The 25,551-nt window shown below is 40.7% G+C and overlaps 1 protein-coding gene across 3 annotated transcripts in view; it reads left to right on the top strand.

The window, feature by feature from the left end:
- The window catches only part of ARHGEF28 (Rho guanine nucleotide exchange factor 28), a 123,244-nt gene that overhangs the window by 27,130 nt on the left and 70,563 nt on the right, over nt 1–25,551 (top strand). Inside the window, exons 4-5 of one of the 3 annotated variants that reach the window (XM_063421465.1) lie at nt 21,813–21,875; nt 23,077–23,161. The exons of 1 other annotated variant lie outside the window; for it this stretch is intronic. In XM_063421465.1, the coding sequence (XP_063277535.1) occupies nt 21,813–21,875; nt 23,077–23,161 (148 nt within the window). Of the gene's footprint in view, nt 1–8,078; nt 8,188–9,459; nt 9,637–21,812; nt 21,876–23,076; nt 23,162–25,551 lie in introns of all 3 variants that reach the window. One more of the 3 variants, XM_063421468.1, reaches the window with a different exon arrangement.

Genomic DNA, 25,551 nt, shown 5'->3' with positions numbered 1-25,551 from the left:
AGCTTGATAAAGCATATTTTCCTTCTGAACTGGATTGTTCAACTGGGAGACAATCAGTACTAAATAATAAGATAAATAAATTGTTAGTGTTGCCAGAAAAAAGAAGATAATTTTCCCATAGTATTTTCGTTTGCCAAAAAAAGAAAAAGAAAAAAAGAAAAAAAAAGAGAATGATGCAAAGACAGAAGGGAGGAAAGAAAGACTAAGAACAGAAAAAAGTGAGAAAAAATTTAATCTGAATGGGAAAAATGCTTCCAAGTAACTCTTTGTTTCTTAGCACCATCATGTTATGGCAGCCTTCCTGTACTGGCAGTCCCAAGAACCATCAGATGTGGGTTCAGCATCCTCCCTGGAGCTTTTTTATCCTCGACACACACAGGTTTACGTTTCTGAGCTGTCAGAGGGTGAATGGGAGCACAGGAGGGCTCTTTGCAAGCAGTGCACTTTATGCACAAGAAGCTGAGGGCATCTCAGTTTCTGGTTGTTTTAGGGGCACTGCCAAGAGAGAGAGTTCACATTGTCTGGGTTACTTAACTGTGCTAAACAAAGAGCAGTTGCTGCCAGCTTTGCCATCATTTACACTTATTTTAAAGAGGAAGACTGCTCTTTTAGGGTTTTGTGTATTAATAGAGGCAATAACTTTACTGCCTGAATTAAGAAAACTAATTGTGGATCATAGAGAAGGGAACAGTGATCAGTTCCCTTCTGTGAACAAGGAGATTCTCCATTTTATTTCATAAATGTGTTATAATTGTTTTCTAGGGAAAGGTCTTGTGGAATGAACTGAGCTACCAAACAGTGCTTTTATATAGTCTGCCTTTTGGGGGACACTTTTCCATTTTCTGTGGCACTTTTTCTTTATAGCTCTCACCCAACCTTTTCTTTGAAATCATCATTACTCTTTTCACTTGGTATTGCACATGTTCCTTCTAAAGTGCACAAGCTCAAACCTGACTAATGCATGTCAGGGTTTTGATGTAAATTAAAGAAAATTCTGTCTCTGTCTTCTCTTCAGCTGGAATTTTAGATTACTTTTTTTTCTGTGGAAGGAAATACAGAGGAGTGCAAAGTGGCTGTTGTCCTTTAGAATTAGAATTAGAATTCTGTTCTCCACAGAATTAGAAAAAACACTGGGAGCAGGGAATAAGTATGTCTAGGTCTGGTGAGATTTGTGAGGTGAGGTAATTTGGTATTTTGGTCAGAGAATTCAGGGAGTTAGAGAAACAGATAAATCTTTGGCCCAGTAGGAGTTTGTTCTTTTGGAAACTGTGCCTGGCAGGGGGAGGAGGATGTGGGTTGTGAAGCAGATTAATGTCTTTGACCCAGAGACCTGCAGGGGTAAGGTATTGTCAAGCACACTTCAAGATGTGGGTTTCCAGCAAGTGTATGATTCTCATCTCCTGGTCAGTGGTAGTAACAGCAGAGAGGAAGCATTTGAGATCCCTTTGACCACGAAGGGGCTTTTTGGGAAAAGCACTGAGCACTTGGAGGTAAACAGAGTGACAGGAGAGTGAGTACTGCAAGAGATACATGGGATGAAGTTTCCTGTTGAAGGCAGTAGGAAAGCAATGGGGCTCTGGAGCCACTCTGCTGGTGAAGAGACTGGATACAAAGCTGTGGTCTGACCCAGACCTCAGCCTTCAGTCGGCACTGGGCTGGGCAGCCCTGCTCCTCTCCTGGCTGAAAGGGTGTCCCAGCTGGTATTGTGCACTTGGGTGATGCTCAATAAACGAGTGTCTTACACCAGACACCTCGAGGGAGTGTTTGGCTGCAGTACTAAAGGGTGAGAAATATCCCTCCCAGCAGGAAACACCATCTCCTGCAGTGTTTTGTGTTGTAGCTGGGGTCACCCCATCAGTATCACAGAATCACAGAACCATCAGGTAGGAAGAAACCTCCAGGATTATCAAGTCTAACCCAACCCTAACCTCAACTAAACCCTGGCAATGAGTGCCACATCTAGTCTTTTCTTAAATACATCCAGAGATGGTGAATCCACCACCTCCCAAGACAGACCATTATTATCCTTTATGACTTTATTATCCTTTCTGTAAAAAACCTTTTCCTAATATCCAACCTACGTTTCCCTTGGTGCAGCTTAAGGCTGTGTCCTCTTGTTCTGTCAGTTGCTGCCTGGAGAAGGAGACCAACCCCACCTGATACAGCCTCTTCCAGGGGGTTGTAGAGAGTGATGAGGTCACCCCTGAATCTCCTTTTCTCCAGGCTAAACATCCCCAGCTCCCTCAGCTGCCCCTCACAGGGTTTGTGCTCCAAGCCCCTCTCCAGCCTCACTGCCTCCTCTGGACACGCTCAAGAGTCTCAATGTCCTTCCTAAACTGAGGGGACACAGCTGGACACAGCACTCAGTGTCCTTCCTAAACTGAGGGGACACAGCTGGACACAGCATTCAGTGTCCCATCTAAACTGAGGGACACAGCTGGACACAGCACTCAATGTCCTTCCTAAACTGAGGGACACAGCTGGACACAGCACTCAATGTCCTTCCTAAACTGAGGGGACACAGCTGGACACAGCATTCAGTGTCCCATCTAAACTGAGGGGACACAGCTGGACACAGCACTCGAGCTGCAGCCTCACCAGTGCCCAGTACAGGGGCAGAATGAGCCCCCTGCTTCTGCTGCCCACAGAGCAGAGGCAGCTGGAACACCTGAGGCGTAGGGGTGGCACCATGATGCATGGGGCTGGTGGAGGTGAGCCTTTTCCAACCCTCCTGCTGCTGAAATTGCTGGGGCAGGACTCCCTTTGCAATGGACCTTTACCTTCCCTCATCCCTTTTTCTTCTGTAGGACTGATGCCAGCCCCTGGGAGTTGGTTCATGTAGGTCTGCTCTCAGGTAGTCATCGCATACCTGACTTCATGCATTGCAGCCTGATGTCCCTTCACAAGGCCCTTGTGTGGGTCTTTGCAGCAGTGGGGTGCACTGAAGACAGCTGTATAAATAGTCTCATTCCTAATGGAGAAATGAAAAAAATTAGCAGTGGTGTATTAAAGTATGAAGCCAGGAAAAAAAGGAATTTGTCAGCCAGTTTTGATGTCTCCACCTGCTTTTCAGTCTTGAGGTTTTTAGTCTCCTTCCAGGAAATGAATGAGATTCAGAGCCCAGAAAGGGCTTAGTCATTTCTGTCGGAGAGGAATATTTGGGTTTAGTTTGTTTTTTTTTTGTACATTGGAAGGGATTCAGGTGCAAGGAAGAACAAAAGAATTTTTTAAATGTTTAAAACAGATTGTTTGGCTCAGCTGTGTGTAACCCAAACAGATTGTTTTGGCTGGAGAACTGCGATGCAATGCAAAACAAAGTCTTGATAGTGCATATTATTTACAGCACCACCTGCCTTGCTGTAGCTGACTCTGTCTGAATCAGCCAGCAGTGTGTCCTTCAAATCATAGGAGCTGTTTGGTTTGTGCTTTGGTGGAAAATGGCATTTTATACCATTTAAATTAAAAGGTATTACATACCATTTAAATAAGAATATGTTGAAGAAACCTGGCGTTTTCCTTTTTTTCCTTATTTTGTTCCAGCTTGCCACAGAATGCAGAGTATGTTGGGGTTTTTCCCACACTGTGTGTGTGTGTATGTTTATTTCTGGATCATTTTCTTTCTGTTGTGTTTTCTTTATGGTTCCCGCCTCTCTGCCTTTACGACACACTTGAATTCTTCCCCAAAGAAGTGGGAAAATAAAGTGAAAAGTGTAGGAAAATGCCATTTGTTCTGCCACAGTGTGGAAGTACAAGAGAAGGTGGTAAAAGAAGAAACTAGAAATTGTTCTTAAGGGAAAGAATGGCCAACCTCCTGTTGTTTCAGAACATTACCAACTTTTAATGAAAATCTTTCCTTTGTAGGCAAGTCTGTTTAAAGAGCATGTTATCAGGGATTGTGTCTTTTTTTGTTTTGTTTTTTTGTTTTGTTTTTGTATTGTTGATTCTGGAATAGAATGACAGCAGATTTTAGATCTAAGTGTCCCTGGAGGTGACCCAGTCCAGTGTTTCTGGAGGTGATCTGGTCCTACCCTCCACTTGGAGCGGGGCTATCTTGAGAGTTGGATCAGGTTGCTAAAGATCAGGTTTTGAACACCTCCAGAGGCAGTTTGTAACCTCTCTGGGCCACCTGATCCAGTGTTTCACCATCCTTGTGGTAAAAAAATCCTTGTACTGAGGAGCATACTTACCTTTCGATTTATCCTTCTGAGCAGACAGTTCAGAATTCAGATTTTGCTGTCACAAAGGTATTACAATTGCTTTATGCCATCAGTTTCTGTTCACTCCTGGAGAAGCCATGTGGGACTAGGAAGAGAAGAGTAGTTCAGCAAACACAACAGGAAGGAGTGCTGTTTCTGGCTAAGTGCATCAGGGCTAAAAGCAGACAGTGAACCTGCTGGGTGGTTCAGCCACCATGTGCATTCAAGCTGGCCATGAACAAATTTAGCATGAGGTTAGATGGAGGTTGTTAGATTACGCAGATAAAGATCAGTTACTAGACTATTTGTGGTGAGATATTAGAAGTTATTGTTGTAAATGGTGGTTTCAGAAGACGAAGATTAATTACTGTTATTTTTAAAACTCGTTCTTTTGCAGCAGACCTATTCGTACTGCATTGTTTGTAAGATTTGGCTGCCAGAAGAGTAACTGTATTTGCTGCAGTGTCCGAGCAGAGAGAAGGCTATTCCTCACCAGGGAAAGGGCATCCTAAGGGCTCCCTTTTTGCCGAGTGGGAAAGTCCTGATCTTATCATCCTCAGATCAAGCTTATCTGAGCTTATCTTTTTTTTTTTTGCATTGTTACAGTATACATTGAAACCCACTGGCCACAGGCCAATGCTCAGAGTAAAGTTTGGCTTTTTGTTTCAATGCATTTAGTTTGAGGGTTGGGGGTTCATCTGCAGATGTTTAGTGTGCTTAATATTGATTGATGTATTTGCATGTGTTTTAATTAGATTAATTTGTCTGCTGTCTTGTTACTAACACCGTAGTGTAGTGTGGTCTGGTTGGGAAAACATAGCTTGATGTCTAAAGTGTGGCTTTGGCGGAGTTTCAGTACTCCAGATCAAAGAACAATTCTGAAAACTTTTTTTTTTTTTTTCCTGTGAATGCATAATGTGTGTTCAGGGTCTACATTTCAGACCACTTGATTTCCTGGGTATTTAAACTCCCTGGTGTGCATCTAAGCACTCCAGACAAGGTGCTCTGCTGGGGTGCAGACGGATGGCACAGCCTGGACTCTGCTGAGGTCCTTGCAGGGGAGACTCTCTGAAGCACAGAAATAGCCCTGGGGCCAGTGCTGTCTGTGCAAAGCACAGATGATGTTATCAGTCTCTATTCAGAAGTGCACATTTTTTGTACTGTGTCTGAATAGTTAGGTCATCCTCTGAGCAAGTGCAAGGTCTGGGCTTTGAGCATTGTTTTCTCTGCTGTTGACAGTCTGACGAGAAAGGCATCCATGCCTCAACAGCAGAGACTTCTGGCTGATTGCTGCCTTGTACCCAGTCTGTTTTCTTGGTCTTCTGCCCAGCGTCCCCTGGATTTCCCTCTGCACCTTGCCCTATTTTCAATTGCTCTGCAAACAGGGCATGCTTCCATCAGAGGAGTGCTGGCAGGAAATTTGAAGCTGTGTGTGCTCAAATCACATCTGGCTGAGTGGAAAGTTGTATTGCAGCCTCTCATTTTTGAAATAGCATTTCTGCCACGGATTTTGGGAAGCCTTAACTGCGCTTGTTTAAATGTTCCTCCATGGAAGAAGGTCTCAGGTCCAGGCAGACCAAGGTGTTTGATGACTAGTGTTTGATTGGGCTTTGAAACTTTGAGTTTTAGTCAGTTCAGAGTTGTTCAAGGCCAGGTTAGATGGTGCTTTGAGAAACCTCCTCTAGTGGAAGCTGTCCCTATCCATGGCAGGGTCTTTGGACTAGGTGGTCTTTTAAGTTTCCCTTTGATCCAGGTCTTTCTGTCATTCCATGGTGCTTATGGTTCCATTTAGCAAAGCAGTCTGCAAATGCTTGAGTTGGATTCAGTGGCATAAAGGTTGCATGTGCTTAAAAACTTTGAAACATAGGTGCTGTGTCGTTTCATAGATGTGTAAACACTACAGTTCACATTAATGTTGGTAACTAAAATGAGGCAATGATCATTGTTTCTAGAGACTGAAATTGGAAATGCTTTGTAGACCTTGGAGGAAAAAAAATCCCCATACATCATCACTTTCCTCTGTGGCCTTACAGTAGATCCTGTGCCCAGATAGACATTTATTTTCCTATAATCTGAGATGGGAAGACCAAGAGAAAATTTTAACCTGAAACCTGTGGACAAAATTGTTGCATAGGCAGGCTAATGCCCCAGGTCACAAGTTGGCTAACCACAGTGAAATGAAGTTTGAACGTAATTTAAAAAAAAAAGGTGTGACATTTTATATGTGTGTTCCACACATACTTAGGTACATATTATGTCAATGTTTAGTGATATTCTGGTTTAAAGAATTCTCCTTGCATCTAGTTAATGTGTCTACTTCTGTTAGAACTGCAATGAAAAATAGTTTTGAGACACTACATTCAGGTGTGCTGGCTGTTACAGTGCTAGAGTCTGTGTCCTGAAGCTCCTTTTTACTCTGATGCCTGGAACTTCTTTCATTTATTGAAGGAAGCATGGCATGTTTCTCTGGGATTTGACTGTCTGGAAGTTTTGATTCCACATGAAATGGAAAGGTAAAAAATTTGGGTGGGTTGCCACCAAATACTCAATACCAAATACTCAGATCAAGAACCGTGATCCTATAGTGATTTTCCCCGTGTAGTGGTAGTACAAGTTCCTTAAGTTCCTTGCCATTCTGGCTCTGTGAGATGTGGAGATAAAAAAATTCTTGGGATATAATAACACTCTAAGTCAAATATTTTCAAAAGAAGCTAATGACTTTTCCCTCATTGCCCCCAGAGAATACATTCAGTTTCATAGAAGGCAACTCTTCTGTTGTCCAGAGAGGATATACTTGGCTGAGACATGACAGCTGCCTTCAATTATGTAAAAGGAAGCTGTGATGAGAAAGAAATGAAAATTTCAGTGACATTTCTTACATCACTGGAAACCAAACTTATTTTAGCCGATTGTTCCAAAATCTGCAGAGGAATGGCCCCTAAAAAACTGAGCCTCGTGGAAGAACTTTTAGGTTTAACTTCATCCCAAAATATTGGTGTAAGGAACTGGTTGAGTGGCACTTGAGAATATTTTATTTATTGCCTTTAAATTGCAGAGACCATCTGTTTGAGAATGTATGTATTAAGGCAGATAAATCCTTCCCTGAAGACAGGCCAGGGAATGGTGTTAGTGATGATTCAGCATCTAGTGACTAAGTCATGGTTGTGTACTCTTTTATTTTAAACTTCATCCCATTGAACCTGATGCTTGTGTGCTAAAAAGTGGAGAGGAGAGGAAGGATTGGCACATGAGGTCACCTTTTGAGAAGAAAGAAGCAGGAATTATCTGGCATATTCCATGTATGTGTATGTTATTTTGTAGCTTACAAGTTTATATCTTATGTGGATCTCTTACTGTCCTGATAATCAGCTTGCCTTGAGAAATCTTTTTTCTCTTTATAAATTTTTTAGTTTAGATACTTGGCTGTGCTGCTGGATGTTTTGTGTTGCTGAGGCAAGGCAAATTGCAGGAAAATTGCTTTTTAACTATCCTCTCCATTGGGGTTGTGCTGAAAGTTATATTACACACAGAGAATGAGAGAAATAATAAGATTATTCCAGCTGTTTCCTTTGATGGAAGAAATTAGATAGCATGTAGATATCCTTTAGCTCTGCATATGCAATTAAGTATGTAACTGCTGTTTAACTGTGAAAGACCTAAAGTCTTCTGCCAAAAGAATTTTGTAGGTCTGAACCTGAGCTGTGTTATCTCTGCAGATGATAGTGAGTGTCTTTTGATGCTTCCTAGCAAGCAAAATGCTGGGTTTTGTTACTGATGATTTTGGTCTGCTTGCTGTGTTTTTTTAAGAGCCTGAACAAAAAGAAACTCTTCTTCACCTTGTGGTGAAGTTGAGCTTGGTTAAACTTTCCCTGTTCTTGGCAGCCCAGCCTGGAGGGTCATCAGCATTAACATTACCTAATAAGGATGGGGCAACACTGTTAGATTTGGCTTTTCAAAATGGACACTCCAAACTTGTTGAGATCTTTACAAAGTGAGTATAATGTTTTGCTGTTTTCTATGGAAATGTTGTGTCATTTAAGAGATGTGGGGAATACTGTATTGTTTATCTGGAGAGAGTTGCCTGTCTTGTGCTGGTTGCTGCTGCTTTTTGACAGTGTTATAATTTTAAATGGTAAATTCGCATTTACAATTGAAGGAAGTTTATAATTTGTGTCCTTCATTACATTTGAAGTCAATTAATAGTCAGTTAATGATAGAGGACCAGCTGCACCATCAGGTACCTCTCCCAACACTACATCACCTGAATCCTGACACACTAAAAACAAGTAAAGGCATTCCTTAAAAATATATATAAAGAAATATTTGTACATAAACAGAACCATAGGTCCTGACTTCCACAAAAACCTCAGCAGTCTTTGTGACGCCTCTAAAACTCAAGTTTGGACAAACAAAAAAAGGAGAATCAGCAACAAAGACAGGGCTGCAGTTATGACTCTGTTTTGCCAGAGAGCTGCCACACTGACAAATGACTTTAAAGGACAAGTGTTTCTGGCACCTTTCAGCTATGTGGAGCTCTCTGTACAGTCCTGAGGAGCTGCATGGGGTATATGCATTTGTCTTGGGATACCAAATGCTAAGCATCAGACACCCCTTCTTACTCCTGGTTTCTCTTTGCAAATAGAAATATGCAAGAATTGGGTTGCATTTTCATTTTGGTATGTGGTTCTTTCACTTCTGGCTCCGTGCAGCCTGTAGTTTATGTGAGACTTATCCGTACTTCAGCTTAAAAAAAAAATATGACGTGGGTACAGTACATTATGTTATGACCATCTCATTTGTTTGTTATGTCCAAACAATACTGTATTCCCTTGAGATGCTTTCTGTTTTTCACTCTTGTGGGATAACAAATCTGCTAGCTGCCAGTTGTGTCCTACTGCTATATATGGCAACATTGACAGGAAAAGGTACTACTGCTCATTTACAGCAATAAGGAGAAATAGGCATTGTCACAGCTTGCTCACTCTGGCTTCTTTCAGTAGTGAGTAACTGTCTAGAGCTAACATTGTTTTTTCCCAGCTGGTATCTAGAAGTATCTCTGTATTCTTAAGGCTGAAAGGAGTTTTTGTTTGCCCAGCTGTGTTTTCAGTGGATGTTTCAGATTTTCTGCCCCCGGTTTCTGCAGCGGGTGCGTCGGGGTCCTGACGGGTTGGGCTGAAGGCAAGCAGGGAGCCCACGGTGGCTGTGCTTTCATTCTGCCTGTGCAGAGAGCATCTGCTTTGGCTAAAAGAGTGTGTCATTCCAGCTTCCAGGGCAGTCAGTGGCTTGACATTTGAAGAGCAGGGATCAGCGAGGGTGCCTGCGTGCGGTTTGTTTGTCCATCTGGAGCTCTGGCGCTGAGGTTCAGCCACACTGCACAGCACTGGAGTCAGACATTGAACCCTTCAGAAAATACTTCTGGGACACATCTCTTCTTTACCAGGTACCACAGATTTTCCTCATAATTTCCAGCTATAGGCTTTCCAGGCTGGATTTGTTTTCCTTGAGTAGCCTTTTAATTTAAGCTGCTGTGTCACCGATCACCAGCGTGATTTCGTGATTACTGTTGTGAGCTTCTACTTTGTGTAGGTGTAGCACATTGTATGTCTGAATCTGTAGTTTAACAGGTGTTGAGAACCTTGTCAAAGCCTCTTTTGCCTCCCAAATTGTTTTTCTAATCATGGTGGACTCTAAAGGGAGTATCTTTCCCTGAAATTTCTGTGCCTTCAATTGTATTGCCATTGTATTAATGTCTGTACTTAGAAATATTTAATTTAGTTCCATTCTTCTGATAGTGTAATGCCTGGGAGCCTTTAACAAGAGCCAGCCTTGGTCTATTATTTACAGCATAAATAAAGACTTTTTCTACAGAGTTTAGTTTAGTTTTTCTTATTTTAATTTAAAATGTGTGGAGCACTGTATTCATGTCCTTGAGGACACCTCTTGATTCAATAAAATAAGAGAATGCTTGAATGTGTAAGTTTTTTGATAGATGCAGATACTTACCTGTCTTTAGATTGAGACTACACAACACACATAAAGCTGGTGAGCTAAAAGCACCATGATGCCAACTAAAAGTTGGCTTTTTTTCTGGTCTTGAAATTCAGCTTTTCTTTTCCATTCTTAGCTTCAGGTTTCCTGATTCGTGCACTGATTTTTCTTGCATTACCTTTATTGAATGCTGCATTTTTTTTAACCTAGAAAATTATTTAAATGTTATGTGTAATATAAAAACTTAAGGTGTGGTTTACTGTGTAGTCCTTATGTATAATCTCACATAACTACATTGCTGAGATCTTGAATTGTTTCAATACAAAAAAGTTACTCTCTGTAGCTTGCAGAATCCCTGCAATTTCTGTGTGGCTTTTCCACTGACACCATAATGAACTCAAAAGTAAATCCTATTAAACTATAGTTAAACTATGATCAAGAATGCATTGTTATTTATAGGATTGGCTTTTTCTTGCACTCACAAAGTCCTTGTTTTTCATTTAGTCTTTGAAATGGAAAAAGAAAGTGTGGGATGTTAGGTATTCTCAAAGACAAGGACTCTGAAAGGATGCAGAATTCTGCATTTGGTACTTTCAGGAAAAAGCCTACTGCCCTGGATTTGTTGGTTGCCCTTTTGCCATTTCTCTAGTTGCAGCAGTCAAGGTTCTGTCATGGAGACCTTATTCCCCTCCTGCTCAGGATCAGTGTTGCAGCCAGAAATAGACCAGAATAATTGTGAAGATCATCTGGTTTATTTAGTTAATTTCTTATACACAAGGTGTTGTGTTTAGACTATATATTATGTCCAAAAGGAAAGGTAAAATTAATTTTCCTTCTGTTGCAAACAAGAATTTTGAGCTCTTCAGTTGTATCCAATACATTGGGAAGCAATTAGAAATTTTTGGTAGGTATTAAACATTTCACAGAACATAGTCTTTTTAAAATAGAGGTAGAATTTACTGCTGTCCTGGAGTACTCTTTTCATCTACAGCAGACTAAGGCTGAACACCTGGTGTCTTGAGACAGAAATGACCACACTGCTACTTCACACTTGAGTCAGAAACTCATGAGCTGAAGAAAGGGATCTTTGTCTCAGTTATGATGGCATGTAGTGCTGAGTTTGTGGATTTGTGTGAAACTATTTCCTCAGACAGCAGCACATCTATTCATGTAATAGGAAAGGCATAATCTTTCTGAAGTATATTCTTCACTCTTTGCTGTGTTGGTCCTTTCTGATCCTGTTCTATTCCTTAGAAGCTTAGGGAGGTAATGGAAAACTTAAAACAAGCTGTCAGCAGGTTAAAGTTGCTTTCTGTACGGGAGCCATGCCTTCATGAAGCATTTCAAAAAGTGAAAGCCCACAGGTTCTATGGCCATGCTAGGCAGCAGAGATGAGGGACACACCTGAAGCTGCTGAGAAAGAATGTGGAATTGCCAAAATTCTGTGTGACCTTCTTGGGGCAGAGGTTGCTGTGTGGCAGTGGTGCCTGCCAGCAGGACAGTGTGGTTGGTTCATTGTGCACCTCCAGTAGAGACATGGACATGAGAAGGTGATCCACGAGGCTGTCCTGCTCTGGAGGCACACAGCCAGCACAGGGCAGAGGTCCTCTGTGAGAGAAAGAGAGATCTGGGCACTGATGGACACATTTGAAATGTGTCAGAGTAATGAAAGAAACCAGAAAGGGCAAGCCAGGATAATCATCCAAAATTACCAAGACAGTTTATGATCATTTAAGTAATTTTTTTGTCTGGTGATGGACAGATTTAACACTTTCCCAACTTTCTTTTGACTTATTCTGCCTGACAGGTGTTGGAGTGGGAAACTGCCTAGAACAGCAGTTCTATGAGCAGGGAAAAATGCAACTAGCCCCACTGATGTGGGACTTAATGGATTTCACATTAGTTTGGCTGCAGTATTCAGCCCAGGGGTCATCCCTGGCTTTCCCTTTCATGTTCAGGTTACATGTCTTTTCTCTGTTTGCAGCTCTTGGTAGCTGGCAAATACACAGGCAATCTACTAGAGGGAAAGACTAGAAGCAAGCAGAGTAGTTGATGAAAGGACACAAAAGAATCCATTCTTTCTTCCTCCCACTCTGTTTTGTCTTTTCTGAGGGTAATTTCTAAAATAGGAGACTGTATCCCAGCCCCCTCTTTCTTTTGAGCAGGAGTGATATAGTTGGTGTGTATCTGAGAGAGGGAGCAGCCTGGCCAGGGGCCACAGACATGGGGACTGTCTCTTGGCTTCCAGACTGTGTTTATCATGTAGTTAGTGTTTAGTCCTAGTTTGCTCTCTTTGTATTACCTATCCATCAAAATTACCTGCTTTATAGGGATGCTTTTAACATAAACTAGACTTCTGGACAGAGCTGTTGTGCAAAGCTGCTGTGCTGCTTTTCTTGTAGAGAAGAGGGTTGTAAGCAGCTAAGTGCAAGTGGTAAATCTGTTCCTTTAGATCTTTTGTGTGTTGTAGGCAGGAGGTGATTTGTGTCCTTGTGGAAACTCTCACAGTCATTTTAGTATTGCTTATAATATAAGTGTTTGGTGGTCTTCGATATTGTTTTTGAATTTTCAGATAAAGGTCATGGGCATCCAATACAGTCACTGTAATTTAGATTATTTTTAAATAGAATATTAATTCAAATGAAGTTGAGACAGTGGAAGGTCCAAAAATGCCCCGCAGTACAACACGACCTCTAGAAGGTACAGTTTCTTTATTCCATAATGTTGCAATCTTTCAAAGCTCTAGAAAGTTGGCAGAGATTCATACACTATTTATTTATTCAGAAGGATCATGTTTCATATGGTTTTAGAGACCTGTTAGTAGAGAACAGTGGAATAGGTAAGTCTTACATTACAGGAGGTTTGTAAATCATGATACTCCCTAGAGAGCATCGGTTTTCCTATGTCAGACTGAAACTGCTCACAAAACATTATGACGTTTATAGTGACTGGAAAAGCTTTAACTAATTCCATTTTAAGAGCCAGAAAAATGTCAGGTGGTTCCAGGAGAGGGCAGTGTTTAACTGAATGAACTCTCCTGCAAATCCCAGTACAGCCTAATAAGTTAATAATGATAGGAGCAGGGTAATGATTTATATGAGTAGTTTTGGAATCCAGCCTAGACTTCCTAATGTGGCAAAAATCCTCATTTGTTTCTGTTAGATGTTCACTATTTCAAGTGAGCAGTTTACCTGTGCAAGGACTGTGGGACTGCACTTGTGGATGAGAATGCCTTTTCATTACCAAAATATTCCCCTGTGTACCTCAGAGCAAGCATGTCTTAGAGCTGAAGAGAAAACCACAAAAAAAAATTATTCTTCATCATCAGAAGTATGAGGCTTGGGGACTTACATGTGATTCTTAGGAATTAATTAGAGTTTTTTATCAGTTTGTATGACATTGTATGTTTGGATAAAGCAACCAGCTGGAATCTGAGAGCTCTGTGAGAGGCTTGGCATTGCTCTTCAGTGTCTGCTGGAGACAACCTCACTTGAGGGCAGCAGAAATGTGAGCACCTGCATGAACTGCTGACAGGACCAGGACCAGATGCAGGGAAAGGGTGGTGACTAGTTTGAGTGGCATCAGAAAGTAACTTCAAGGGAATGGGTAAAATAGGGACACAGTCATGTGTTTAAATGTGTATGCTGCCATTGCTAGTGCTGAAAAAATGGTTTTAAACCCAGCTTTTCTGTTGGTCTTCAGGCAACAAGTGTTCTGCTATTAGAAGTTAAATTTGCAGAGAAATAATAAATTGTTAGCAGTTATTGTAATTGCAAGTGAGAATTTATTGTAGAGGGGTTGTGAATGACCTCAGTGACACAGTGTGAAAATGCATTTTCTCTGGCTGTTCATCTGAGTGCTGTACTCTGATCAGGATGATCTTTATGCTGCCTCTTGGGGATAGAAAGTGAATGCCCTTCATTGGCAGCATTATAGGTGGCAGTCACTTGGCCAGTGTGACTTGTAGGTGATGATTACCTTGATATTTTTTGCAAGAAGCAGTTTTAACTTTGTCTGACTTGCAGAAGCAGAGTGTAAACATCAGTGGGTACTCATAGCCCAGAGAGAGAGAGAGCAAGAGAGTCTCCAGTTCAGGACATCTACTGTCATTTTGGGTTCTGATGGGCAGCAGAGATATTTGGCATAGGCACACATAGCTATTTATATTTTCAATGGAAGCTATACACTTTGTGCCTTCATGCATCAGAGTTACTTTGCACCTGTTTTTTTTTTTTTTTTTTTTTTTAATTTCATTTCAACACGTGGAAAACCATGCCACATTTTGTAGGTTTTCTGGACCAACCTGGATTGTAGTAAACACAGTTGCATGTGTTATGCTCTGTGATATCTACTTGTTGACATGAGAAGTCTGTAACTACTGTTTATACAGCATTAGGCAACAAAGCTTTTTCATCTTCTTTTATTTCAATATTTAATTGCTTACGGTATTTCTGTAAGGAAGACTGTTTTCTAACCAGCAAGTCAAAAAAATGAAAAATCACTGAATGGTGGTTACTGGTGACTAATGGCTTGTCTTACCATTTCCATTTGCCAGCATTCAGGAGATCCAAAGAACTTTGTTCAAGATTGAGTTACAATTGTTGCTGCTGGAAGCAAAAATCACATGAAATGATTGTGCTTTTTACTGCATTCTGAGCTGCATGCTCTGAACCCCTTTATAAAGTGTCTGCTAAGTTCTTTTGGCACACTCATGTCATGAAAGTATTCCCCTTAGATTTTAAAACCACTGCCATTCCAAGAGGCAGTAGCTACTCACTTCTAAAGTCAAGATCCACAGACCTTTAAAACCCAATGCTATCAGAAGCCCTGAGCTGTTAACAACAGGAGGTTGCTATAGCAGTGTGCTTCTTGTGAAATGCCATCACATGAAAGCAGTAGGTCAGTGAGAGGTGATGCTGCTGTTAGCTTGATCTCCCATAGCAACTTAAATTCAAATAAAAGGAGTGATACACTATCCCGACAGGATGCAGAACAAAAAGTGGATTAGGTGGTATTTTGGCTAATTTTAGAGTTTGTGCTTTTCTTTTCTGTTTTCTTGACTTTGAAATTCCATGCCCATGAGTTGACTGAATACTGTTACCTGGAAGATAAGCCAATTGTTGCTGTAGTATATATGGTCTAGAGAAAATGGCTTTTCATTTCTGAGAATTGTGGAAGTAAATAATAATAATGCCAAGTGCATGTCAGTACTGTAAAAAAATCTTCTCATGGAAGCTTTAAAGTAGGTGTCTGCACTCACAGAAGTAGTCTGCTCCTGCTAGCTGAAAGGAGGAGTCTAGAATGTGTAGCTTGACAGCAGCAGGGATTTTGTGCTCTGTGATTGGGCTGTATTAGAATGCAAGGGGAGATATATGTGTGAGTGCTGCAGGACATCAGTTAAAGAAGGTGGATTAATTAAAAATTAATGACTGTGGTGCTGATCAGGATGGACCCAGTCCCAACTCCTGCCAGTGTCCAGGAGCCCTGCTGAGGTCAGGGACAGCAGGTTGCAGTGGGCCCATAACTTCATCCCAGAAATTCATGTCCAGGAGACCTGCGGGTCAGGCAGATTTCCCTTCTGCTGAGGACTGTGTGATTTAGGTAATGGGCAGCTGTCTTCGAATTGTTTTTCCTAAGATGTACTGATACAACTATTTTTAAAAGAAAACTTGAGTGTATGCTTTGTTCAACTCCAATAAAGGTCCCCAAACTCCTCCTTCTACCTCAAGGCACCCTGTGCTGACTCTTGAAGCATACTTAGTTTACCTGTGTACTGGAGCTGGAGAAATGAAGAGGATATCTGAGAACAGATATGAACCTAGAGTTGAAAGATTCAATATAAAACAAAGCATATTTACTGTGATGACTCTGTCTAAATAATTGCAGTATCATTTTATTTTAAAATATGTTTGCTAAACAATAATGTTCCTGGAAGCATGAATCATGCTTGTATTCATTTACATTCCTGTATCCAAATTACTCTTCTTTGCTGTTTCACGGTATTCCTTAAGACTGCATTTAGGCAAAACCTAAGAAGTTTGGGAGGTGTTTCCTTTGGGTGTTTTTCTGGCTTTGCTGTGTCCTTCTCTACAACCCTTGGAAGAAAATATAAACCAAAACCCAAACAAACAAAAAAAAGAGCGACAGAAGCAAAGGGTGTTTTTTTTTTGGTTTTTTTTTTTTTTTTTTTTTTTTTTTTTTTTTTTTTTTTTTTACTTTTTGTGTTAAAAATGTGAATCCCTGCAGAAGGAAAGCAGAGTTCAGCTGGCCTGTGGCACTGGAGTGAGGCACAGTGCTGGAGCTGTGTGGGGGTTAATCAGCCCAAACACAACTGTGACAGTAACACAGCCCTTGTTGTGTATCCAGCCTGCGTGCTGCCCACGGGATCATGCATGGGCTGCCCATGCCCATTGTTCTGGCTTGCCTGCCTGCTTCTTGTGCCCCCTTTCCTATCTGGGAAAGGAGAGAGACCAGCAGCAGAAACCAAAGCAGACACAAATTGAACTGCCTTATTATTAAAGGCAGCAATCTTTGCTCTTGCAGGTCCTGAGAGCTTGGCATCTGATGAGTTGTCCCAGGATGACACGAAGGTACAGATTTCTCCTTTACAAATAGCTGAGCTTTATTTAGGCTGAGAAGCAGCAACCTCTGCATGTCTATCTGAGCACCTACCAGAGCTAAGAAATAAATTCTAGCCTGGCAGGCAGCATTTCTTGCTATTTCTATGCTGCAGGAATAGATGATTATTTTTTGAAAGAACCTGTTATGTAATTGTGTGCTGGAAAGCTGGATTGCAGAAGCAAGCTCTGCTTTTGGACCAGAAAGCTCTTGCATTTATGGTGAAGCTCAGTGCCTTTAGGGAGCTTGCAGCTGCCAGTTTGGGGTCAGCACCAGACTTATGTCTAGCATAACTTTCATCCTTGAGACAGCATTGTTCATTACATCTGAGAAGTCAGTCTCTGAGAGAGACCTTGTGGGTTACTGTGAATCCTTAACTGGATGTAAATAGGAATAATGCTTGATGAACAAAAATGCTGCAAGTTCCCATTGTCATCTACTTGGAGGTATCTAAACAGCTTTTGGGAGATACCAAAATATGTGAGAAGTGCCATTACAGCTGTATTTCTGTCAGTTGTATTTGATCTTTAGTCTTATATTCTGGTTTTTATTTATATGTATTTGTTTACAAAACTGGAAAATCTTTGTCTTGGTATTTCTTAAACACATTTTAAAACAGGAGCTTTATTAGTATCTGATTGGGTATGCAGCTAAAATAGTAATTTAGATTGAGAGAAACAAAATCTGATCAAACCAGGTACATCTGGTAAAAGTGCTATCAGTATGAAGTGACTGCTGTTTGTTTTGGGTTCTTTTAATAACATTTGAATGCAGTGGAATGTTGCTGAGCTGACATGTTAGGTTGTGGTGGTTTTTTTGTTTTGTTTTTGTTTTGTTTTGGTTGGTTGCTTGATCTTTTTTAATTATTATTGCCAGCTGTGCAGAAATTGACCATTAGTTTGGAACTCACGTATTGGTATTGTAATCCATGACATCTCAGAATTAAATCTGCAGTATGCACACATTTTGGAGTCTATGTTGAAAGCGTGTGTTGGAGCAGAGTGTTGCAGCTCATGAGTCTTGTTGGGGTGAAAAGATTCTGGTCCCATACTGATTGTTTTGATCCAGTAGAAAGTCTATAATGAATCTGCAATGAATGAACTGAACTGTGACACTTCTACAGTTGTGAACAGCTCAGGCGTTAGAAATATTTCTAGTCTTAGAAAATATTGCTGTTTTCTCCAGAGCACTGTATACTGGCTAGTCAGAGCACAATTAATCTTTGTAAGAGGAAAACAGGCTGAGAATAGAAGTTTGCATGGGAACATACAGTTTGGTCTCTTATTCGATTATGGTTAGGATTTGGATCTTTAGGATTCATTAGCATATGGAAGTAGCATGACATATCAGTTGCATTTATAAGAATGGCTAAAATGAAGTGGCTGCTGTTTTATCAAACTGTTTGAACTGAATTACAAAAGCCTATAACACAGTTTGCAACTAAGCATAAATACAACTATTTGTCTTCAGAGATAAAGCTCAGTTTTTCTACTTCTAGCCTTTCCAAGACTCTGGGGCTCTTTCTAAAGAAAATGAAGATCATGTATTGTTGGGTGTAGATAAGAAAGAAGTAAAGATTTTGACTTCCCAAAAGCCACTGACAGATAGTGTCATGTCAGTTACACACAAGACAGTTTCTTTAAAAGAGGTGGAGGCAATTGACATTGCAGAGTAGCTTGCTGAAAGATCAGCCAGTTGTATCTATGTCAGAGAGGGAACCTCTTCTGTCTCTTGCACACGTAGGTGGTGTATCCAAGAGTATTGTGATACCAGGACTTTTCAGTAATGTGTTAGCTGTTGTAGGAACAACTGCCTTGAAAATAATATCTGATAGAGCCAACATATGTGACAAAAAGTGGAATGAAGTCTCTAGAATTGTTTAAATGCTACAGTGAGTTGTGGGCCTGGTAGGACAATATAGCCAATTGTGCTGGACAGCGCATTTAGAGACTGAAACTCCACTGGAAAGGTATTTTCAAGCTTTGTGGAAAGCTACAGGAGCAATATGCAAACATGGGCTTGTGGAAGGCACAGCCAGTTGGGAAATACGATGAGTAACTAAGCTCTGCAAGTGGGAGCTGCTGTGCCAGGCAGAGACTGACAGTCTGACATCACTGGCCTGTGGTCCAGTGCTGAGCTCAGAAAGAGCAGCCCAAATAGAGGCATTTTGTGCTCAGATTTTGGTGCTGCACAGTGAAGATTCACTTTGTGTGTTCAGAAAGGAAGGGGATAGATGTTAAAGGGAAATGAGCTGACATAAACTCAGAGTTCTAAGATAAGAAGCTGGCAGATTCTTTTATTACCTCTCACTAAATCAGCATCTAGTTATCTACTGGTTTAGTAACTGTTATGCCAAATACCTGTACTTCAACTATTTAATGATGTTTATCTCACTGTCCCATACAGGGAGTATGAGAGCTCCACAAGGGAATTTGGACTAGTGGCAAAAGTTCAAAGTCATTTTAACTTTAGTGCTTTTGAGAACAGGACACTGCACCACTCTTTGCCTTGCTCAAAAATGCAAGGTATTTGCCAAGGATGTTAGTGCCCATGTGTTCAAATCTGTTTTGTCAAGCAAGACCAAAGTATTGGACTGTATCTCAGTGTAGGAGTGTGTTGAGCCACTGGGGAGTGATTATGGTTTTTTAATATGAAAGCCATATTTTCTCCAGTCTTTGTTACAGTTATACCATCTGGACAGAACATAAAGTAATTTAGAAGCTGAAGAAGTAGAAGTTCTCCACCCTGGAATGATAGCTGATACTTCTTTTTCTTACTCCTGAAATGCTTTTTCCTTCTAAGGCATCATTCACACAGCATTGCTTGTGACAGCTGAAACAGGAGCCAGGCCCTCTGGGTTCAGACTTGCTCATTCTCTGATGCTTGGTTGGGCAGCTGCATCAGACCCTGAGTCCTCTTGAAGGATCAAGCAAGTGACTTTGGCCATGGTTTGTACTGTTAGGAGTGGTAGTGCAGATTTTTAGAGAGGCTGAAAGGGTAAAAAGAATGGTTAATTTGCATATCATCTGGACAAGTTTTAGGTGCTTAAAATTTGATTTAAATAAATTTTTGCAGGCATCTTATTTGCATATGAAGTAAAATTACAGTGTCTAGATGTACATATATGTGTATATGTATATGTGTGTGTTCATACATGAGTGTATGTGAAGTGTGTCCAGAGCAGAGGATCATCTTATATTAAACTAAGAAAAATTGCTTGTTGTAACACCTATATTAGAAAAAACCAAACCTTTGTCACCCCCTATATCTTAATTACTTCGGAGTACTGTCAAGAAGTTGACTTGTTTGTTGAAAAGCTGCAGTGAAATCAGTTCTACTTGTTGTTGGTCTCTGTCACTGAGAGTTTGGTTGCCCTGCGTAAGGACTGGAGCATGGACTTGCTGCTGGCCACACTGTGGGCTGTCCTGGCCCATCTTTGGGTTGTGCACTCAAGCTGGCAGAAACACTCATCACATATGTTGCTTTTTATCTTCTTTTTACCAGAATCAGGATTAAATGTGCCAGACGGTGTTTCATGTTTGGACTCAGATGTTCATTAATTCTTATCTAGGTTACTGTCTCACAGGTTGTGAGTTCTGCAGCACTTACAGCTAACAAACTAGAAAAATGGCCCCTATCTATCTCTCTACAAGGCTTTTTAAGGATAAACTGTCCAATTAAGAAATGACAGCTAAATTATTTTTACTTTTCACCCAATAACCAACCACCCACATCCCACAATGCGGACTTCTGTATCCAATTACAAAATACCACACAGAACTGTGAAGAAGAAGGTGAAAAAGAAGGACTGGCCTCTGCCCTAAATACTCCATCTTGCTTTATATATATATTATTATATTCTAAAACATTAAACTCTAAGTTTTCCAGCATGTGATATCACACACTTCTATTCAAACTACACACCCACAATCCCAGTTCTATCACTCAATTTTGGAAGCCTGTTCCAAGGCTTCAGTTCAAATGCAGTGTTTGCCTGGGAGTCAGTGCCTGTCAGCACAGAAAGCCTGAAATTCTCAGTGCCCAGGGTTGCAACAACACAGACATCCAGTTGGATTTTGCCTCAGCAGGGCCTGAAGAGTGAACACAGTGTGTGAGATCTGATGGGCTTGAATTGCAGGCTAGGGATTGAGTGGACTGCTGGGTGTGCAGTAAAAAGTGGAAGTGGGGAGGGATGAAGAAGGATGGAAATAGAGTTTGGTGACAGCCAGAAGTCTCTCAGTTGACCAAAGCTGGGTTTACTGGTTTACTTGAATGTGAAAATCAGCATATGTTCTAACCTGACTCATTTAACCATATTGCTAAATATCATAGTTTTCTTACCCTGAATTGTTCTAAACTATTCTAAAAAAAAATGTTTGCTTGGCATTCCTGTTAAATGGCAGTGGTTTTGGCAGGAAAAGCACACAATGGGGGATAAGAAGATAAATTCAAATAGTTGTCAGTGGAGGAGAGGGAAACAGCTAAGGGGGATTGAATAAAAAAGAATGAATAGAAAAGCGAACTCTGGAATCTCACTAGTAGCTGGATGTGTAAATCAAAGAGGACTTGTAAGAGTGAGAATGTGAGTGCTCTTTGAATGGGGGTAGAAAGTCCCCCACTTCTGTTTCTCACTTCTTTGTGTATGTGGTTCTTACTTTAGAAATCTCTACCAAAAATCAATGTTGTCACGGAATGGTTTGGATTGGAAGGAACCTTTGGAGTAGCAGTGGCTACTGGGAGGGCTTTCCTGTTCCTGCTCTCTGTGTTCTTCCTCAAACATCTCTTTCAAGCATGTTGATTGTTATGGCTCTTTCTCCACAAAGTGCCATTAGCAGAGGTGCTTTAAACTTTCGGTGCTGGAAGGGCACCAACTCCCTTTGCTCCCTGTTTCCTTCATCTTTGGGTTGGGACCTGGCTGCCTTAGGCACCAGGTCTTGTAGTGAGTCCTGTAGTTTGGTTTTAAGAATTGTAGTTGATTTTTTTTTTTGCAATATGTTTCTCATCCTCCAGGATCTCTCGAGCCCCAGGGATGTCAGTCCAAGGAGTGTGATGGGCCAACAAGGAGCCAAGCAAGTGATGAGTTTTGGGTTTGCACTATCTAAAAATGGAAGGAATAGGAGCAGGGCACAACAGGATGCTTAACAGGAGGCACTCCAGTGCTAGTCACACCTGCTATGTTCTTTCCCCTCTCTCTGTCTCCTTTGGAAATTATTAGAGATCTGTTTTATGTTTACAAGAGAAAAACCTGCTACACACAATCCAAAACCAACCAACCACCCAATGCACTTTTTCCTTTTTCTCATTGAAGGTAAATGTGCTGGAAATATTGAGAGAAAACCAGTATCTGGTTGGGAAGAACGAATACAAGAAATAAATGGAAAGCAACAAAGAAAAGGATTTTTTCCCCTTTCAATGTTATGCATGTGTTTTATTGCCAGGCATTGTTATCCTCAGAATCAGCAACCCGGAATATTTTGGGAGAAAGTCTAGGAGCTGACAGCTGCATGGCTTGGGCATGTAACAGTGTGAGCAGGGCATGGGGTTTTAAACATTTATAATTCCTTCCTGTTTTGCATAGGTGATTGGGAAAGATAATGTTCACAGGGCCATTTTCAACGCTGCAAAAGTTTCTCTTTCCCATTGAGAAAAGTGGCCCAAACACCCAGTTTTTCTTCCAAGGATATAGAGCCTTTTTTTTCCCATGATGATGATGATAATTTTTCAAAATAATTTCTGTGATCTCCTCCTTCCATGGCCAGCAACCTAGCAGTATCTGTCTCTTCTGTTCTGTTTGCTCTACCAGTGATGAAAAACTCATGGAAGCTATGCTTTGCCCCAGATAAAATTACTGATGCCAAACTTTTTGGCAGTTCACTCTGTGACCAGGCAGCTACAAAATATTTTTAGTAGAGTCTGCCCTTTGATTTTCATGATTCCACAGAAATCCCCATTTAACCACAGATCAGTTTAAGGAGCAGAATATAATTGCCATGATGATCTTCTTTTCTGTAAACCAGTGGGCCTGTACTGAAATCTGAAGAAAAATCTGGTTTCAGTGTTGCTGTTTTGTTCTTTCCTTTGGTTAGATTTCCTCACCATGGTGGATAAGACTTAAAAGTGGTAGATTTTTTTTTTAATTTCAAGACAGAAAAAAGCAGTGTCCTGCTGTCTGGAGCTGTGCAGTTTTTGTTATGTCTGTAAAATTATTTATTTTTTGCACTTACTGTTGTCGTATCTTTTTTGTGTTTGTTTTCTTCTGGGTTTTTTAAGGCAGAACATTTGCGTTTGGAAGTGTTTGGAGTCAAGTGTGCCTGTTTTGACACTGGAACTACAGGAAATAATTTTATGGTTACTGATAGGTAAGAGTGAAAGTTATATGTTAAGTGTTGCCTGTTTGAGACAGTTACAGGTACTCTGATTCAGGCTGTGCAGATTTTTCTGTTTGTAGTAATTTTTATATTTTTCTGGCAGCTTTCCCTCCTATCTTTGCTTTATGTATGCCTTGAGAGAGGCAGAGTGATCCTGCAGAGCATTTCTATCCAGGGTCTGCAGATTTCTGCTTCAGTTTCTCTCCTTGACAGATTTCTAACAAGGCTTTGGGCATATCAATTATCTTTTCTCTGTGAATCCTCTTTTTCCTGAAAGAAAGAAGACTGTAGACAGCAAGGTGATAAAGAAGCACTTCAGTACTTGGGTGATTTGAGATATGCAAATACTCAGACTGGTCATGCCAAAAAAGTTCAGTTTGTGGTAAAGGAAGATTTAAACCCCCTAATTTTTAGTCAAAAGGTATTTGAAAATTGGCAGGAGAAGCAACTGAAGAAAATTGCACAGTTACCACTGCACCTAATGATGGTGGCAGTTGCACTCTGGGATTTTGGGCTGCAGCTTTGACATCCTTGTGCTGCTTCTTCCACTTTGCAAAATCTAGTTCCTTGCACTAGAGACGTACCTTGGGGTTGGTCTGTCACGGTACTGCCAGCAACAACCTTTAAACAACATTTAAACGTGACAATAACTTATTTCAGAAGATGAAGATATTCACATTTGCTTGTAGTGTCTATTGACAATGCAATATTGAAGACTGCAGAATAGTTAAGAGCTGCAGAAGATACAGGAAGTCAAATTTTCCTGGGGTGTGAGCCTGAACTGAGTTTAATTAAAAAGCTAGGGAGAAATCTGGAAGAAGCGCATTACACACTGAAACAAACTTGTTCTTGTTGCTTGGAGTTTCCTCCACTCTTGATTGTCTAAAGCATTATAATTCATGTTAACCTCAAAAGGAAGAAAGAAGGAAAGAAAAATCAACAAGCTACAAATATATGGTTTCTGGCTTCCCAGAACTTGTTCTCTTCCTCTGCCTAAAATCCAAACCAAATTTGGTTTTTAACAAAACAACCCTCCATATATATATACTTTTTTAAAAAATGGTGTTTAAATAACCTTTCTTTCAGCCTGTCTTCTGCCCAGTTTCATTTTATGCTAACATAAGTGTGCAATCTGGGGTGTATCTTTAAATGTGAGATATAACCTAGAAATACATTGTGAGGAAAACAGTTGTAGTCTTGAGAGTGCACACAAGAAAGCATTCCTCAGCTTTCCTCCTCCTCAAGAGACTGTCTTCCCTGAAGCATAGAAAATTGAGTTTTTAATGAGGTGTGTCTTTGGTGAACTTTTTGGCATCACAGTCTGCCAGTGTGAGTGTAAACTCGATAACCAAGCCATTGGCACAGCTTCAGTAGAAGGGAGGTCCATGTCAAACTTTGATTTGCTTTCACAAGAGTCCATATCCATGCTCTCTGCTCCTGCTCTCACAGGCCTCCACAGAGCTGAAATAAGGAAGAATAATCCCTTAGTCCTCAGGCTTTTGCAAATAGTCTCTTATTTTCATCAGGGAGTTTTCATCAAGGTACTGGACAAAAAGGAGACGAGCTTTCCACCCACATTTATTCTGTATTTCCCAGGTAGTCTTTTGATCTGAATAGATCCTGGACAAGGAGATAATTTAGGCAGATTATCTCTGTATGTGCTTTGCTTGCTGGTTGTTTCAAGAGTCAGGGCACACTGACTGCTGCCACTTGAAAGTAGTATTAATGAGCTTCCTATCCCAAACTGAGCTCTCCTGTTACCCTAGGGTGACCTTGGTATTTTATAAAAAGGATAAAAAAGTAAATACCTACCATCAGCTATGAAACAGACATCAGAAAGGTCTGAGCTGGAGCAATGCTGTGAGCTGGGCAACATGAAGGGTTTGAGACAAAGCCCCAGATGATCCAGTGTGTGTCCCCATGGGCTCTTTGGAGCTATGCTGGGTCAGTATTAGGAACAGGTCATGTTCTTGCCCAAGTTTTGTAAAAATATTAATCCCTTCTATATCCCAATCTGGTGAGTGTTTTCCAAGGATCCTGGCGTACTAATACAGTTTGTGCAGAGATGCTTCTTTTAAATTTGTGAAGTTACATTATTTTCTAGTTTATGAAAGAAACAAACCTGAAGTACCACCACTTAATAACAGCTTTTCAAAAGAGATACCCATGGCTAAGACCTCTTTGTAGGAGAATGCTTCATTCATTGAATATCGCAAACATCATATTTTTATCATTTATAACAGTGCTATTCTTGTTATAGATGTTCTAAGTGTAGTTGCCACCCTGCTTTCAAAGAAAACATTTAAAAAGTAGCCTTAACAATTAAATTTGTAATTTGCACTACAATTAGAAATGGATCTGCTGAGGTGTCCTGCTTTAGG

Source organism: Prinia subflava, chromosome Z (genome assembly GCF_021018805.1).
Source record: "Prinia subflava isolate CZ2003 ecotype Zambia chromosome Z, Cam_Psub_1.2, whole genome shotgun sequence".
Lineage (NCBI taxonomy): Eukaryota > Metazoa > Chordata > Aves > Passeriformes > Cisticolidae > Prinia > Prinia subflava.
Note: the sequence above shows the minus strand (reverse complement) of the source record. Positions and strands in the feature narration are given on the sequence as shown.